At 40.4% G+C, this 17536-nt stretch overlaps 1 protein-coding gene across 6 annotated transcripts in view; it reads left to right on the top strand.

The window, feature by feature from the left end:
* The window catches only part of afap1l1a (actin filament associated protein 1-like 1a), a 40304-nt gene that overhangs the window by 10923 nt on the left and 11845 nt on the right, over positions 1 to 17536 (top strand). For 2 of the 6 annotated variants that reach the window (XM_054791265.1, XM_054791266.1), the window contains exons 1-5: positions 7371 to 7569; positions 15294 to 15419; positions 15512 to 15595; positions 15678 to 15757; positions 16154 to 16289. In XM_054791265.1, the coding sequence (XP_054647240.1) occupies positions 7539 to 7569; positions 15294 to 15419; positions 15512 to 15595; positions 15678 to 15757; positions 16154 to 16289 (457 nt within the window). In that variant the 5' untranslated portion in view covers positions 7371 to 7538. Of the gene's footprint in view, positions 1 to 4604; positions 4659 to 7370; positions 7570 to 14516; positions 15191 to 15293; positions 15420 to 15511; positions 15596 to 15677; positions 15758 to 16153; positions 16290 to 17536 lie in introns of those variants that run through there. The other 4 variants (XM_054791267.1, XM_054791262.1, XM_054791263.1 and 1 more) reach the window with 4 other exon arrangements.

Below are 17536 nucleotides of genomic sequence, written 5' to 3'. Positions count from 1 at the left end.
CAATTTTTTTCATTAATTATTGTCATGACGAGTGTAATTCACATTTGAACCACTATATGGTACTCAAGTATAGTGTACAGCGTACCTGTGTGAGACATTAGCTTGACACAGAAGTTGCCTGTATGTATGTTTTTGCAATGTAGCCAGCAACTCACTGCCTGTTAGCATGCACCATTTTGCACTGTTTTGTTTATATTTTTATATAATTTTTTAATATATTTTTATAATGGGAGTGCGTATTAACCATGAAACATCGTAACAGGCAACATTACAACACGAAGACCGCCTGTTGCCTCATCACTCATCTGTCAGTGCAGCCTATTATTTGGCTTTTAGGTAGCCTTATGCCAAACTCCATTAGTGAACACACATTCACAAACCTTTCATGCAACTGAAGTCTGGATTCTGTCACCGTCGAGATAGCTGCTCACTGCTATCACTGCTGCGGAATTCCCACACCGCTCACACACCATGACACCATGTGTGCTCAGTAGATGTGAACCATCAAAGTTTCAGTGACTGCTTCAGAGGCCACTTAATGCTTAAACAGGCACAAGTGCACAAACCCCTCTCCATCATCATGGAAACGTTGCTCTCTCAAGGCCTAATGACTTTAAGGGAACATTTCATGTCAGTAAAAAGCTCATTAAAGTGGCACAATTAGAGGGAGCCAGGAGGCATGACATCAATTTAGGTCTCTAACTGTAGAAAATAGTGGATATAACAAGCTGGCAAATGTTTAGATACATTTTTATGCATTTAATTTGCATATACAGTATTTATTTTTTTTTTTTTACTGAATTCAACAGGACATATTATCTTTTTATTTGATGGAATTAGTGAATTTTAAAAGCCGCTGTAAATGCACACTTGTCATCAGTGACGTCTACGAACATTTGCATTTAAGACCAACTGAACTCGCTAATTGCTCTTCTGCGAGAGAGATAAGAGCTGTAATAACAGACAGGGAAGCAATTGTGCAGTGGAATGTAAACGCCAGAGGCTTATTTAAGATCTTGAAATGGAGCTTTCAAGTGAGACACACTGTCAATCATTTTTTTTATTAAAATAAAATGTGAAACATTACAGTGCAGCTCACAGTATTGTCTTGCCTTCCTTGTTGGAGTGGGAGATCAGTGGTGTATTTTTACGATAACCTGAAGCGTTTCCCTTGTATAATAAAAACAGTGGGAAGGACATGCTCTTTCCCCTCACTCATTAATTAATTTGTATATCCGACTTCGCCAAACATGTTCCACATGTTCTAATCACCATCCACAAAATTCCTGCCTGTACTGCAATGTGTTTATGTCACCAATACAGCATACCATCTCCATATAGTAAATATACACTATAGTAAAGTTTACTTTCTAGTGGATGGTAATCGGTCGCTAAAAAAAACCTTTGCACTCATGCTATCTTCTATTGTTTTGTCACCCCTTTGAATTACAGCAGGAGAAATAGGCACATCCCGTCCTATCTTGCAAAAGATCAAGTGTGCATAGCGAATAGGGTCACTAGGGACAGTGCAGTGGATGCATGTCATCTGACCAGAAGAGGAAACAGAAGGCCGGAGGTGATATGTGATGTCATCAGCAGAGGGAGGAAGTCCATCTCTATAGGGGACACATGGGCATGACTTGGGTAGCCCATTGAGGATAGTGTTAAATAAAATATAACCCTGCATTTTTGACAGGGGAATGACTGAAGGTTGAGCATGAATGTCTCCAAGGTTTAATGGTAATTATACAATTCTTGTTTGTTTTGTTAGGAAATGATTGTACTCAGGGTCAAGGGTAAGGGCAAAGTTCCCAGTAAGTTTTCTTATACATTGTGAACTGCAGTATTACGACTCTTAATATTCCAATTATACACATTGTTATTCACTACTTACTACTAGTACTTACTACTGCAAACTCACTACATGTGGATGCTTTGCCAAAACCCCAATTTTTTTACCCAAACTTTTTTCAGCGAGGGCCACATAGTGAAAAATGAAGGATGCAAGGGCCACTTGGATATTTTGCAAATCAGCCTATGTAGACATTTTAAGAAGTTATATATGCTTCAACAAAAAAACTGTATTTCAGCTTTGTGATCTAGGTGAAATGCAACTAAAATGACATTATTTTTCCCCATAATGTTACGCGTTTATTGTCGTAAAATTACAGCTGTTCTTTCCATTTCTGCTTTTAAATTTTTATTTCAACTAAAATTTTCCTTTCGTTATTATGACTTTATTCCCATAATATTTTGACTTTATTCTTGTATTATTATAACTTTTTCCTCAACCTAATTAAAAAAATAACATGACAACTTTATTTGTTTTGTTTGTTTCTCATACTTTTACATCTTAAAAAAAAAACTAAGGTGTTTTTTTCTTTAATATTTCAACTCTATGCTAATAAATGTTGATATTATTGATATTATGATATATTCTTATATATCATAATATTAAAAGTTTATTCTCATAAAATTGGGACTTTTTCTCATTACTTTTTTCTGAATATTTTGACTTTATTCTCTTAAACTTTTTGCACTTTTTTCCATTTCTGCTGTTGCTTTTTAAAATAATTTTAGATTTTTTTCAAATTTCTTCTTGTAAATTTTCTTCTTGTAATATCATGACTTTATTCCCATTATATTTAGACTTCATTCCCGTAGTATAAACTTTAGTAGTAAAAAGTAGTAGTTTTCCCCCAACCTAATTCTCCCCAAAAATTCCAAAAACGTAATTTGTTGTTTTGTTTGTTTCTGGTAATACGCCTTTCGTTTTTTGTTTAATATTTAAAAATTTATGCTACTAAAATGACATTATTTCTCCTCATTCTCTTGAAATTATGTTTTTCTCGTTAGGTTGAAACTTTTTTCCCTTCATATTTTGACTTTATTCTTGTAAAATTACTGCAGATTTTTCTGTTTTTGCTGGGTTTTTTTGGGTTTTTTTTAGTTTTCTTGTCAAATCATATTTTGAAAATGTACTGTGGGCCAATTAAAAAACAAAACAGCTGTGGTCCGCAAATGGCCCCAGGGCTGCAGTTTGGACACATCTGCTTTATAGCTACAGTACCATACTTTGTACCACTCAGTAAAGTTGCAGTGAGTAAAACACGGCCATATTTAGCAACCAGAAAGACATAGTTGATTTTACAGAAATCAAGGGACATTTACTGTTTGTACAAGTGGGTTATATTTCAATATTTCATGAATCACAGTGCTGTTGTAAGTAGCCTCCCCGGTAAATACATTTACAGAGACATACATACCGAAATACACGCTGAGTGTTACTCGAACGGAACACAATTTACACTATTTTGTATTGTTGTCTTTTGCAGCACTGTGTGAACCTCATGTAAACATATCGGCAGTGTTCATTGTGTCGTTGTCACTGTTGTACTGCATCATTCCTAAGGGACAGCTTACACCTCGTTGTCACTCAATACAAACGAGTGGAGCAAAGACCCTCTAGTAACTTCTGGCTCATACTTTTATCCCTTTTAAAGTGCAACAACAGATGCTTTGGTCTAAAGTGGAATAGACAGTATTAGTGACAAAAAATAATAAAAAAGTAATAAAAGTTTAAAGGCTACAGAATGTAACGTATCGGCAGTCCATGAACGCCTGGACATGTTGTCTGCCCTGGAGATGAGAGCCATCAGTCTTGGGAAATGCCTGGAATCTGAGCAGAAAAGTGAGAGTGGATGACAGGACACAAGCTGTTGAGACAGGGCATTGTTGGCACAGCTCACAATGCAATTTAAAAAACACATCTATACCATCTGGTCGCCCCACCGTTGTTACAATGCGGCCCACACACACACACACACCTCAGGTATGTAGAGGACAAAGACACTCTCATTCTTAGAAATTGTACCTTCCCCAGGTTGGATGATGGTGATAAGTCTCACATGATAGGAAGAACAAAGTGAGAACCTTAACTTGTAAAACATCTGCTATGTCTTATACGATGTGTGATCACATTCAGCCCAAAGTAAGCCTTGATTGTTGTTCACATCTTGCAGACCCCTGCACCAAAGTCTTGGACCTGCAGTGCTTTCATGTCCGATCAGGTTTGGAAATGTTTGTTTATCCAACATGTCCAAAGACAATAAGGAAGGGGGAACTTCCAAGAAAAAGCCCTGCAGTTTTCATTAGACACAGCCCTCCCAGGGAGCTGCCTCTGGATGGGCAGACCACTGTTTGGTATTGTGGGCTGAACTCTTGGATTCCCTAGTTTGACTCAAAAACATGACGGCTAGCAAGCTGATGTATGTTGTGAAGCATAATTTGTTCTGTCCGTTCTCTGGCTTGCATTGTCCTGTGAGTCCGCAGCTTTACTCAGGAGGTCAGAGGTCACATTTAGTCACAGTGTGGAGTGGTTTTGAAAGAACATAACCATGCCTAGCAGGGTGTGTCTGGAATTTGTCACAGTCAGAACTATTTCTGGGGAATTTGGAAACAGGTGAAAACTTGCTTCATGCTTAGCAGCTTTTTCATTGTGCTTCATCTATATTAAGCTATTTATATTTGTGTTATTATTGCTGTCTTGAGAAATCCCCCCCTCACCAAGTTGTTTTCTTCCATTCTGTTCTTTGTGTGATTAGCCAATGCCTGAGCTGGCTGCCTCCCTCTCCCAGTCTGCCAAAACAAGTCTAAAGGTCAGTCATTCTACAGGTCCTGTGAGGCTGAAATCCCTCCACTTACGCTTGAGAAACAATAGCTGAAAAGAACCATTAGACCAATTCTATTGTAAATTAATGACACTTTGCCACCTTACACCTGTAAAACCCCATTTTTTTCTATCTGCTTCCACTCTTATGGGAATTTTGACCATGGAAACCATGGACCAATGTCCGTACAAGCTACTGCTGATGAAGGCGAGTTAGTCCACTGAAGCAACAAACCAGATCAGCAAATAAGGAAGCTTATATGACCTGCAACATGTTCCTGAGTAAAGCACTTTGTGGGCCCCTCATGACCCAACACCCTCTGTTTGACATGTACATTCCCGTTGCCTTCAGATGCCCATAAAACCCAGTGTAAGTGTGTTTGCCCATATGTTTGTAGGTGACAATGTCTAGTATTTAAAGAAATGTGGGTCAGGTAAATACACCTGGTAAAGAATGCCCCTTTCATAGACTTGCTGTTGCCTGTTAAAATGTCCTAAAGTCATCATAATCCAACTGGCTAAGATATTTACAAAAAGAGGACCTTGGTCCTTAAGTTCCATAAGTGGAAAAACGCAAGAGTTAAGGCAAGAGTATTTCTTTCCATCCACCCATTTTCTATGCCGCTTATCCTCACTCGGGTCGCGGGTATGCTGGAGCCTATTCCAGCTGACTTCGGGCCAGAGGCAGGGTACACCCTGGGTACACGGCAGTCAATCGCAGGGCGAGAACACGCACGCACGTGGAGAACATGCAAACTCCACACAGAGTTGAGTCTTTGTTCCTTTAATATAATTTAAGTTCTTGAGATGGAAGAAATACATGATGAGAAATACCTTTCAGTATGAGCCGTGCAGTTCTACACCACTACAATAATGAAAATAAACAAATTGTACCCTTAAATTATAAAAGTAGCATTTTTAATTGCTCTTTGAATCAATCACATAATGGATCACATTATTATGCAGGTGTATATGTGATGGCTAGTGAGTGCATAGTGGAACCTCAACAAAATGTGTCAGTTCTGTTAATGTCAAATAATTTACTCTACTCTACTCAAATAGTTACTACAATTTCTATTATAGTGTATCTTCTCAAGGGACAATAATGCAGTATATAATTGAAACCTGGATACACTTTAGAGTAGTCAGTGTACAGCAATAGCAATATAGATTACTGTCATTATAGAGTATATACAGTGGTGGGAAAAAGTGTTCGCCCCCTTCCTGATTTCTTGTTTTTTTTTAATGTTTGTCACACTTAAATGTTTCAGATCATCAAACAAATTTAAATATTAGGCAATGACAACACAACTGAACACAAAATCTAGTTTTTAAATGAAACTTTTTATTATTAAGGGTGAAAAAAATCAGAGCCTACATGGCCCTGTGTGAACAAGTGATGGTTAGGCCACCCTTAGCAGCAACAACTGCAATCAAGCGTTTACGATAAATTGATTATGAGTGTCTTACAGCGCTGCGGAGGAATTTTGACCCACTCATCTTTACAAAATGGTTGTAATTCAGCCACATTGGAGGGTTTTCGAGCATGAACCGCCTTTTTAAGATCATGCCACAGCACCTTAATAGGATTCAGGCCAGGACTTTGACTAGACCACTCCAAAGTCTTCATTTTGGTTTTCTTCAGCCATTCAGAGGTGGACTTGCTGGTGTGTTTTGGATCATTGTTCTGCTGCAGAACTCAAGTTTGTTTCAGCTTGAGGTCAGATGGCCAGACATTCTCTTTGAGGATTTTTTGGTAAACAGCAGAATTTGTGGTTCCATTTATCACAGCAAGTCTTCCAGAATCTGAAGCCGCAAAACAGCCCCAGACCAATCACACTACCACCACCATATTTTACTGTTGGTATGATGTTCTTTTTCTGAAATGCAGCATTACTTTTACGCCAGATTTAATGGGACATACACCTTCCAAAATAGTTCAACGTTTGTCTTGTCAGACCACAGAGTGTTTTCCCAAAGGTCTGTGGTGAAATCTGATACTCACTACCGGCACAAAGAAACTGTACGTCAAGAAGCCTCCTGGAGCAGATTGTATTCAAAATTGTAGTTGTTTTGCCAAAATATTGTCCTGCAAAAGTGGAGCGTTGAGGTTTTGTATTGTCTGTATGTGCTTGGGGGTTTATGAGTGTAGTTTAGCGTAGGCGTGTTTCATCATGTCGAAGGCCATGAGTGTGCCTGAGGGCGACAAGTCACTCACGTGTAACTTTGAAAAGTCCCAGCTTGCCTCCTCCTTCCACTCAACTGCACTGACTACACTCCTTCTACTCACCGCACTTTTACAAATAAATCCACCTGCTGTAAAATGAAAATGCTCGCTTTGATAACAAATTTATCAAAGGATTTTCCAAAGTAGGCTCCAGCACGCCCCCGTGACTCTGGTGAGGACGAGCGGCATAGAGAATGGATTTTCACAAAGTACAATGTGGGTTACTTTCAAAATGCAGATCAAGCATAGCCTCTTTCAATTAATAATGGCAAGGGAAAATAATGAAAAGAATAAAGTTAACTGTTAAAATGAGTGAACGGGGAGAGAAAGAGAGAGAGTGTTTCCCAGGTGCTACACAATCCCCATGGGATTGGAGTAGACAGGGATCTAATAAGGACACACAGCACTACTATTCCCCTGCCCCCCAAAAGAAAAGAGAGGTGGGGAGACGGAGGAAGGGAGGGAGGCAGTGATAACAGATCAGAGGGAGGAAGGGAGAGGTGGGATTGTGATTTCAGCAGCAGGCAGGCTGAAGCTCACCTCCACTCACAAGCCAGAGAACACAGCCAGGCCTTGACTGTGGAATATCTCTCACACTATCTGCTTGTTGTACATGAATGAACCCCTCTGTTTGCTGGAACCATGGTTGGACTCTCATCCACTGTTGTGGAGGGTAAGTGTCGACCAGTGCTCCTGTCTCTATACATTATAGACTGAATAGGGGGCAGGAGTTTGTCAAGATACTTGCCTGCTAAGAACGAGATATAATAATTGTGCAGCTTTCTCAAATAGACGCATGATGTGAGACACAGATGGATGTCAGCTTCATGGCTCTGAAGCATTACCGTTCAGTTTAGGTCACCACTGTACGGTTTGGAAAGATGAACTCTGATCTGGATTTTTTTTCTACAACAGGGTATGCAGGCAGATAGGTGTGTCAGCTATGTAAATACTGTAGCATCATACCAATATGACAGTCAGTATGACTTCATTGCAAAGAGGAACATCTGATTAATGCAACTTCATTGATTAGTGTAGTGGTTCCCTTGGCTGTACAGGCAGTGTGTGCTCAGTTTACGTGCCTCTCAGTGTTGGTGTAAATGGTGGCAACCAGTCCACGGCGTAGTCTATCTTTCGCCTGGACTAGGTTAGGCACCCGCTCCCTGCAACCCTGAATTGGATAAAAGGTACAGAACATGTATGGGTGGACTTTTAGGATACATGTTTATCTGTTCAAATGAAATCTCGCATAGTTTTCTCCGGGTACTCCGATTTCCTCCCACATTCCAAAAACATGCATGTTAGGTTAATCGGAGACTCTAAATTGTGAATGTGAATGGTGCCTTGTGATTGGCTGGCGACCAGTCCAGGGTGTACCCCGCCTCTTGCACGTAGTCAGCTGGGATAGGCTCCAGCATACCCCCGCGACCCTAATTAGCTAATTGATGTATGGATGGAAATCTCGCATAGTTGATCTAACACATCTGGATAATTTAATGGATAATTTAGCGCTCATATACAGTAAATCGTACCAGAGGGTACCATCCCAGCATGGCTGATTGTATGGCAATATGGACATGGGACACAATGATTGGACAGACTGAAATATTGGGGAACTGTACCAGACAACTTTATGTACAAGCTTGTGGTTAGATCAGGAGACAGCACGGAATAGAACAGGTGACTGACAATATGGACGTATAGCGTACTATTGACCATTTGGGCACCACAAACCACTGCTGCTGGCTCTTTGGCGGAACACATTTTGTTTGTTATCACGGCATAATAGTAACATTTAATGATACAGGTTACACAAAATGACAAGATTTTCTTGCTGCACTCAGTCGCCCCTTGGATTAAAGTTGGTCTCCTTCCCAAGAAGTAAATACAGGAGACTATTATTCTCCCTTATTTAACGGTCCATGATAAATTCCTTTCCGCCAGTTTTTTTTTTTAATGGGGCTTTCTGTTTTCTTCCATTGTCAACACAATTCTGTGTTGATAATTAATGGTCAGTGCATGTTTAGCTTTAGCGCATACATTAGTTAGGGCTGCAGCTATCAAATATTTTAGTAATGTATTCTACTATTATTTTATTTAGTTATATACTATACTATTATATATTCTACGAGTTTTCTACCGAAGTTTGATTAATTCTTCAAATAATCGAGTAATCGGATAAAACATATTTTTGCTTGGAGAGCAATTAGAGAGATAAATACAGTATATACTTTATTTATCTATCTATCCATCTATCTCCAAGAGAAATTCATTACAAATACACGCGAACGTTTCATGAACAATCAATTTGGTTTTATTTTGTAGATAAGCAACTTTTTTGTTTTTTAAATTCACACTGTACATACAAACAAACTGTATTGTTCTGATAGACTAAATAATGGTTCTTCGTAGATTAAATTATCCATCCGTGAGTGGGATGATTTACTAAAAAGGAGAGATTATTATTATAATAACATAATATAATTACATATAGCATTATTATAATTGGGCCACACGGTGGTCTAGTGGTTAGCATGCCAAGAGATCGAGAAGACGTGGGTTCGAATCTCCATTGGGCATTTCTGTGTGGAGTTTGCATGTTCTCCCGATGTTTGAAAAAAAAAAACAACTCTTTTAAAGTTTTCCTATAATCCATTGCGTCTGAGAACACATTCATTTTGTGCTGCAATGACGCCAGCCCCCCTCTGGGCTCTGGGCTCCGGGTCATCTGGCTCCCTCTGGTGGACAGAGGCAGCATTGCGCGCCATCCATGCTACTATGCTACTTGTCCTCCAATGAACTGCTCTTCTGCCAGTAATGCATTATGGGTAGATGTAAAAATATATGCTGTTTGTTATTTTAAATTCATATTGGTACTTGTAATGTGTATTTCCTAGTTACCTTTTGAGTGTTAAGTTGCTGTGTGATGAGTTTAATGTTGTTTGTAAGATGTCACCGTGAGTCAGACTGTTATTCTGAGTAATGACCTCCTGCAATTTCCAATGGGTTGACAAGCTTGTAGTGAGTTTTTTCATAGCTCATGATTAAATAAGGAGCTGCTTGGTCTTTACAAACTCGTGCGTGCCACAATATGCCATTTTATAACGTGGACACGTGCGGCTTATACACCGGTGCGGCTTATATATGTATCTGTTTTTTCCGCTAAATTTAGTAGGTGCGGCTTATACACCGGAATTCCCTCCCATGCAGGTACAATAATGTCAAATGTGTTGCTTAGCTCCTAAAAAATGTGCATGTAAAGTGTCAACCGGGGAATTCAACAAAGAAGAATATGACTACATTGAAATTGAAATTTGTTTATTGCGACCTGTAAAAACCTAAGTGCAATAACATTTGAAAGGGCTGGTTTAAAGTCCAAAAAAGAAGAGAACAGTCTTTATTTGACCAAAGGCCAGTTTTGTGTTCTTCCCAATCCATTCCTGTTGTCACATAGAAGTGATGGATCTCTTTCAACGAGTGTGTCCAGACCCACCCTGGTGATGTATAACCGCTGTTGGTAATGCCAAAAGGTGCCAAAAGGTTACACAATGTGCAACAGTTGTTTTGTTACTCACTGGACATGTCATACACATGTGTACTTTAGCCAGCTTAACCAAACTTTTGGAATCAGTGAAGCAACAATGTGGCACCTTGGTTCATTTTGAAATGTTGTCGTTTTTTTTACCCTGGGGAGTTTCTGTGGAAATAAAATTCCTCTTTAATTAGATGGAATGTGCACAACAATATTGTGAAACAAAGTGGTTGCTGAATGACTTAACTGTCACCTCGGACAAAAGTTATTTATGTTTGTGTGTGTGTGTGTGTGTGCGTGTCTGTGTGTGTGTATGAGAGAGAGCCAGGCAGACTCAGCAAATCCCATTAAGGAGGGAGGAAAAACAGCATGTGCACTCAGCTAAAGTAAGATTAGTTTTCATATCAGGGTTTGTTGGACATGTTCGCACAGGTGCTCTGTTTGCTGACATGATTTGAATCAGCACCCACATCTCTCCCCCTCATCCATGCAGTTTGTACAGCGTCATCTTGAACAAAAAGTCTACGCTTGCATCTCCACCCACAGGCTGCACTTTGCAGAGTCTTGCTCTGTTAAAAAGGTGAGGAATGTGTGTGGTGTTTACCAGTAATTGTCAGACAAGTGACAGGAAGTCAATGTTTGACAGCGACCAAGGCTGTTAAAAAGCTCCCGACATTCCTGCTGGGACCCACTTTTTACTTTTTGGCTTACCTTTTCATTTGAGTTTTAGGTCTGAAATATTCCATGTTGTAGTAAGAGTAAAGTGGTAAAGGTTAAGTTTCATCTACCTTTAACGAACATGTGCGACCTCCAGTTTAGTGTTGCTTTTCTTAAGGTGCTTTGGAAGGCAAGTGCATTGCAGATTGAAATAATCACATGCTGTGTTAGATGCGTGTTGCAGTGATTTTAGAAGCATGACTTTGATTTAAGGGTGGTCCTTTGTGCCTCACGTGGCAAATTGAACAAATCTGATAAATCAGATAATCCGCTTCATAGGCTACATTCACACTGCAAGGTATGACTCCCAATTCGGATTTTGTGTTAAAATTAAATCTTTTAAAGAAAAATATGAAATGTCACTTGCATTTGTGTGTAATGTAAATACAATACGGCCGGGAATTGGCGCACATGCGCACGAAACAAGACGTCACACACGTGTTGCAGTGGAAGTAGTCATGGATCCAGTTTGTGGTCTCAGTCCTGGCACATTTCTGGCAATTTCAAGGATTTTGTGCAACCGGAGTCAACATTTTTTTAACCAGATTATTTATTATAGATTAAGAAGGTAGAGGGCAAGAACGGGGACGTCTGTTCGGAGGAGCGTGTGGTTGAGGTGTTGGGGCCAAGATGACGATGACATATGTCGGCTATACGCTACCGGAACATTCAGACTGCAGTAGCATCGATACATATCGGCTTTATGACCACACACAAAACAAACCTGGGTTGCATTTGAATATATCAGAATTGTACTGACATGACATGCTTCTGCCGTGTTTTTACGAAAACAAATATTGCCTCATTTTGTGCTCTACTTGGCGCGTTTGTGGCAATTTCAAGGATTTTGTGCAATGGGAGTGAATATTTTCTTAACCAAATGATTAAGATTAAGAAGAAAGAGGGCAAGACGTTTGGCTATGGCAGTCTGTGGAGAACTTTCTGCGACGTCTGTTCCGAGGAGCGTGTGGGGTGGATGTCGAAGGCAGGAGTGGTGGGACATTGACGTGAGCCACTTCACTGACACTTTTTTGAAATTATTTTTGAATGACAAGAAGAACACTTGCCTACATCGATGAGTATCTTTATCCAGGTCTCGGTAAGCACCTTTTGATGATGCATAGGTCAGATATATGTGACTTCACCATTCAGATTGCAGTAGCTCGAATACATATCGGATTTATATCTACATATGAATGAGGCCTGAGTCGCATTGGAAAAAATCTGAATTATACTGTTCACACTGACGTGAAAAAACACCGGTCATTTATGAGCAAAAAAATCTGAATTGACCCAGCAGTGTGAATGTAGCCCTTGGTTTGTTTGCCAAATCTGATTTAGCGCTGACTGTAATTTTAACTCCTCTGTGCAGTGAATGACTAACACAGTTTTGCCTCCAAGGTTAGGGGAAGCACAGTTTCACTCCAGAGCCGGAATCTAAACAGCTGGAACCTTTGGCAGAGTGACAGCATTCACTTGGGCATGGGATCTGACTCTCACAAGCCCCCACACAAACCACCTCGCACAGTGGGCCGAATCATAATGAGAAGGGTCAAAGTGGCAGATCCGTGCATGAATCAATTTGTCATGCCAACTACACGGGGAGTGCAAGCGTGGTTTTAGTACAATAGAAGGAAATGCTTGTAAAGAAGAAGTATACACACAGAGCTACTCTAGCTGCATTTCTATTTGCATTTAGACTGGAGCATTCATGGGCCATTGTTTAACCCGTAGGAAGACCCACCTCGGAAAATATTTCTGACTGAGATCAGCTTACTGTCACACAGTATTGATAAAAAAACATACATACACTTCTCACGTGGTTGTACTTGAATGTATGCACCTTGCACAAGTCACACATACACAAAGCTGTCTGTTCTCAATATATGCTGAACGTCTCTATTGACACACCTTAAATACACACCTTCTAAGAGTCCACATTTGTGTGTGATTAGTACAACAGGTCTCATCGCCACATGGCCGGCGGCCCAACAAAGAGTTTTCTGGCTGAGCAACTGTCCGACGGCTGACCCCAGCAAGATGCATGGTTCAGCAGGTCTAACTAATGTAGCTGAGCTGTGAAAATGTAGCAGGAAGAAAGGAGGAGTAGCTGGTGGTTGCTTCGTGGTGCATTTGAGTGATGGAGATGTTGGCGCACCGACTCAACCGGTCGTCAAGAAGTTGTGAAGTTTATAGGGGTAGAAAATTGCACACTAGCACACAACAGTGTTGAATGAAAGCAATGATGACAACACAAAAAGGGCGTCAGGGGAGAATAGTGGTTTGGTTTTAGTAGCACTTGCTTGTATCTGGAATCACATCAGATAACACAGGAATTCAAACACACATTTGCCAGTGCAGCAGGTTGTCCAGCAGTTGTGGGGATTATGGGTCAGACCAGATGGTATCAACGTTAGCATGTAGTTGCAAGTTAGTTGTTTTTTGGGTTGTGTCATAAGAAATGTGCAACATTATCTCATGTTTTTAAACCTTATTTAACTGCAGAACATGAAGTTATTGACTTACGGGTGTTTGTTTCATTTAAGCAGCTGTTGACGCACGCACGAGTGATTAAAAAAAAAAATCATACATGATGTTTTCTGGGCTGTATCTAATGGTGCACTCAATATCTCACGATATTGATGAACAGATGTGTAATAATATGTAACCAAGTCAGTTGTGATATGTGCGTTTGTAACAGAAGCCAGTTAGCTTAGCTGTGTAGTAGTATGTTAAGTAAGCCTCACTCCCCCACACCTTAAGAGCCACACTGGTGGGCTTTTAGCCTACTGGCTAATGCACTAGACCGCATGTGTCAAACTTGTGCCATGGAGGGCCGAGACTCTGCAGGTTTTCTCTCCAACCAGTTCACTTCAGCAGGTGATTTAATTGATGAGCTCCTTCCCTCAAACGGAAGGTGTTGATCATTAAAATCACCTGCTTTAGCGACTGGCTGGAAAGAAAACCTGCACTGTCTCGGCCCTCCGTGGCATGAGTTTGACACCTTTGCACTAGACTCTCTGTTAGTGGGTTTGTGTGGTCGCGGGATTGAGCGCGGGTGTGTGCAGGGCTGGATGACAAGGGATGACCACTGTTAGACGTATAAGGTGTGTTAAGAAGCAGAGTTACTAGGTAGCACCAAATTTTTCAAAATGAGAACAATGAAGGCTTATTGTTATTAGGAGATGATCTTCACCTGGTTCATGTCCAAAAACATGCATGCTTGTTTGTCTATATGTGCCCTGCGATTGACTGGCGACCCGTCCAGGGTGTACCCCTCTGGCCCCAAGTCAGCTGGGATAGGCTCCAGCGTACCTGCGACCCGAGTGAGGATAAGCGGCATAGAAGATGGATGGATGGATCTTCACCTGTATCATTACCACACAAGCTTCTGTGCAAATGGCATCTGTATTATTTTTATTATGCTTTATTCACCGGAGTGTTGTGTTGTCACTATGACAACCAACCACACTGAGGAGTACAATGGAATTTAAGGGATCTTTTAAAATGAGGGTTGGTGTAAATCTGTCTCTATTTTCAGGGAGTGGACCATTTCAAATCAACATATGATGTGACCGTTTTGTTATCTGACTTTTCAAACATGATCCAGCTCTTGGCTTTTGTGTCTACATGCCTTCAAATTTCCCACCTCAAAGATAAAGATCAAGTCTCTACAAATGAATAGCTTGGCTGCCGCCTGTACATGTGCTCTCTAATCTATTATTCTTGTCACAGTCTCATACTTCTGTTATCATACTGTCGAAACTTTAAATTTTCCTTCTCATTGTTTGATTCAAATCTGACTCTGTGAGTGAGAGCCAGGCGTGTTCTGAGCTGCTGCATAAAGATGTAACCGGGTCATTTTTGTTTTAGGGTTAGACTGTCTTTACTTCCTGTTTTCTCTATGTTAATGAGGACCCATGTGTCCTGTCCCTCTATGCTTGTATTGTTATTTTCGAGTCTAGCGCCTATCAAAGGAGGAGAGTGATGTTCACTGTCTGTGAGAATCAAGGGTCAAAAAAGGAAAATACACGGCAAAAGCAAAGTAAAAAGAGGCTGCTAACATGCATCTATTAAGGCTTGTTTAGACATCGCATCCTGACCTTTACTCTCTCTGCTTTACACCCTGACTTTTCACCCTTCTGCAGCCATGGAGGTGTTGGTGAGTGAGCTGAATGCACTCCTAAAGTTGCTGGACCAGGAGACTCTCAGCTCCTCAACCCAGGAGAAGAAGACTTCCGTATGGAACCTCTTACAGAAGATCCAACCATCAGGTCAGCCACAGAAGTGAAGACAACCTAAGAAGCAAACACACACATTTAAGTGAGTGTGAAGTGTGTATTATTGCTTTTTTTTTTTTTTACAGTTTCAGGAACAGATTACATCTACATGAACTCAGCAGTATACAGGAATGGGACCAGCTTTGTCGAGTCCCTCTTTGAAAAATTTGGTGTGTTTCTTCTTCAAACATGGAGCATAGCATTTACGCAAGGCCCGTTTTAATCTTCTAACGTGTGATTTGTCATTTCCAGACTGTGAGCTTGGAGACCTAAAGGATGTTACGGATGACTTGAAACGAGACAAAGACACGCAAACTGAGACTTTAAAACAGGTCAGCGACCCAATTCCTGGTGTCTCACACTAACAAGGGGGGGAACTTAACTGCAGTTTTAAAAATAAATACTAAAAAATAAATAAATAAACGGTGCTATTGTGACAACACCCTAGATATAATAAATCTGAAATGCTTTGCTTTCCGCATGTAGGATGTGAGATGTGATTCTCCACATTATATAGAAATAGTGATGTCAGCACTCCTCCTCATTATGACTATCTGTGATTTAAGAGGCCTTAGGGAAGCAAAAACAATGTATCCCATGGTGTGCGGTTTCCCATATGCACATGCTCAAGATTCAGGGCTCCACCCAGAGAATTGTACTATATCTCTTTAAAGAAATAGCATTTTAGCACAGCGCTTTCATAGTTTTTTGGGACATTCCCTTCTCAGAACTGTGGAAACTCCTCAGCTGTGCATTCAGTAGATTCTCCTCCCCCTCTGCCCACAACACCTCCCCCAGAGGACTATTATGAGGAGGCAGTGCCACTCAGTCCGGGCAAGATGCCCGAATACATCATCACAAGAGGTAAGCATCCCTGTCTTGACTCAACTTGTTGCTGTTTGGGACTTTGCATTCCAGTCATTAATCAGCTGTCAAACTCTATAAATATATACATTTAGCACATAATTATACTAAAACAGGGGTCTTCTAAGGACTTCTTAAAAATGCTTGATTTGCTAAAGTTTTGGATAAGGTGCTATTATATTGTAATTTTTTTTGCCATTTTTTTCTTCAAGCACGTCAAAAGAAACTAAGTATACCATAGTCTATGCATAAAAACAGTTATAGTAATATAAATCCAACACTTTTTTTCTCCCATTTTTCATGAGCTGAATTCAAAGTTGTAAAACTTTTTCTATGTACTCAAAAGGCCTATCTCTCAAATATGGTTCACAAATCTGTCTAAATTTGTGTTAGTGAGCATTCATAATCCATCCACCTCACAGGTGTGGCATGTGAAGATGCTGATTAGACAGCATGATTATTACACAGGTGTGTTTTAGGTTGGCCACAATAAAAGACCACGTCATAAAGTGCAGTTTAACTGTATTGGGGTTCGAAAACTATTCAGTGCCTGTGTTTGGGGATCGATTGGCCCATGGTGGCGGTGGGGTTATGGTATTGGCAGGTGTCGGTTATGGACGGTGAACACATTTTGAATGCACAGAGAGACTGTGACAAGATCCTAATGCCCATTATTGTGCTATTCATCCACAACCAACTATTCATCACCTCGTATTGCAGCCATGTGGCAAGGATCTGCACACAATTCCTGAAAGCTGTAAACATCCCAGTTCTTCCATGGCCAACCCTGATGTATAAAATACTGTACATCATTGTCATTGTTTTTTGTTTTTTTTATCGACTGGCTAGAATGTATATGGCAGGAGCTCTGTTGAAGATACTGGAAATGTTAACTATTTTGGTGCTTTCCTGACTACACGAAACCAAGGTCAGCACTGCTTGCTGAATCCCCCAACTTTAACTTGGATAGTCGAGAGGTACAGATTTGTTGAAATGAACTAGTTACAAATGTTGATACCTGCTAGCAAGTCAAGCTAACTGTCTAACTGCTGAAGTTCAAAGTGGTTGCCTAGCAACAATGCCAAACATAACACAAAATGATACTGGCTCTGGATTTATGGACTCAAAATTAGAAATAAGGTCAGTCAGGCTGTTGGAGAAGGTGGACGCCTCCAGGATTCGAAGATTTTTTTCAAAAAGAAGGCATAAGAGAATGCAGACTCGGATAAAAAAAACAACTCCAGGAT

Source organism: Dunckerocampus dactyliophorus, chromosome 11 (genome assembly GCF_027744805.1).
Source record: "Dunckerocampus dactyliophorus isolate RoL2022-P2 chromosome 11, RoL_Ddac_1.1, whole genome shotgun sequence".
Classification (NCBI taxonomy): domain Eukaryota; kingdom Metazoa; phylum Chordata; class Actinopteri; order Syngnathiformes; family Syngnathidae; genus Dunckerocampus; species Dunckerocampus dactyliophorus.
The sequence above is the reverse complement of the archived record's forward strand: the minus strand, read 5'-3'. Positions and strand labels throughout refer to the sequence as shown.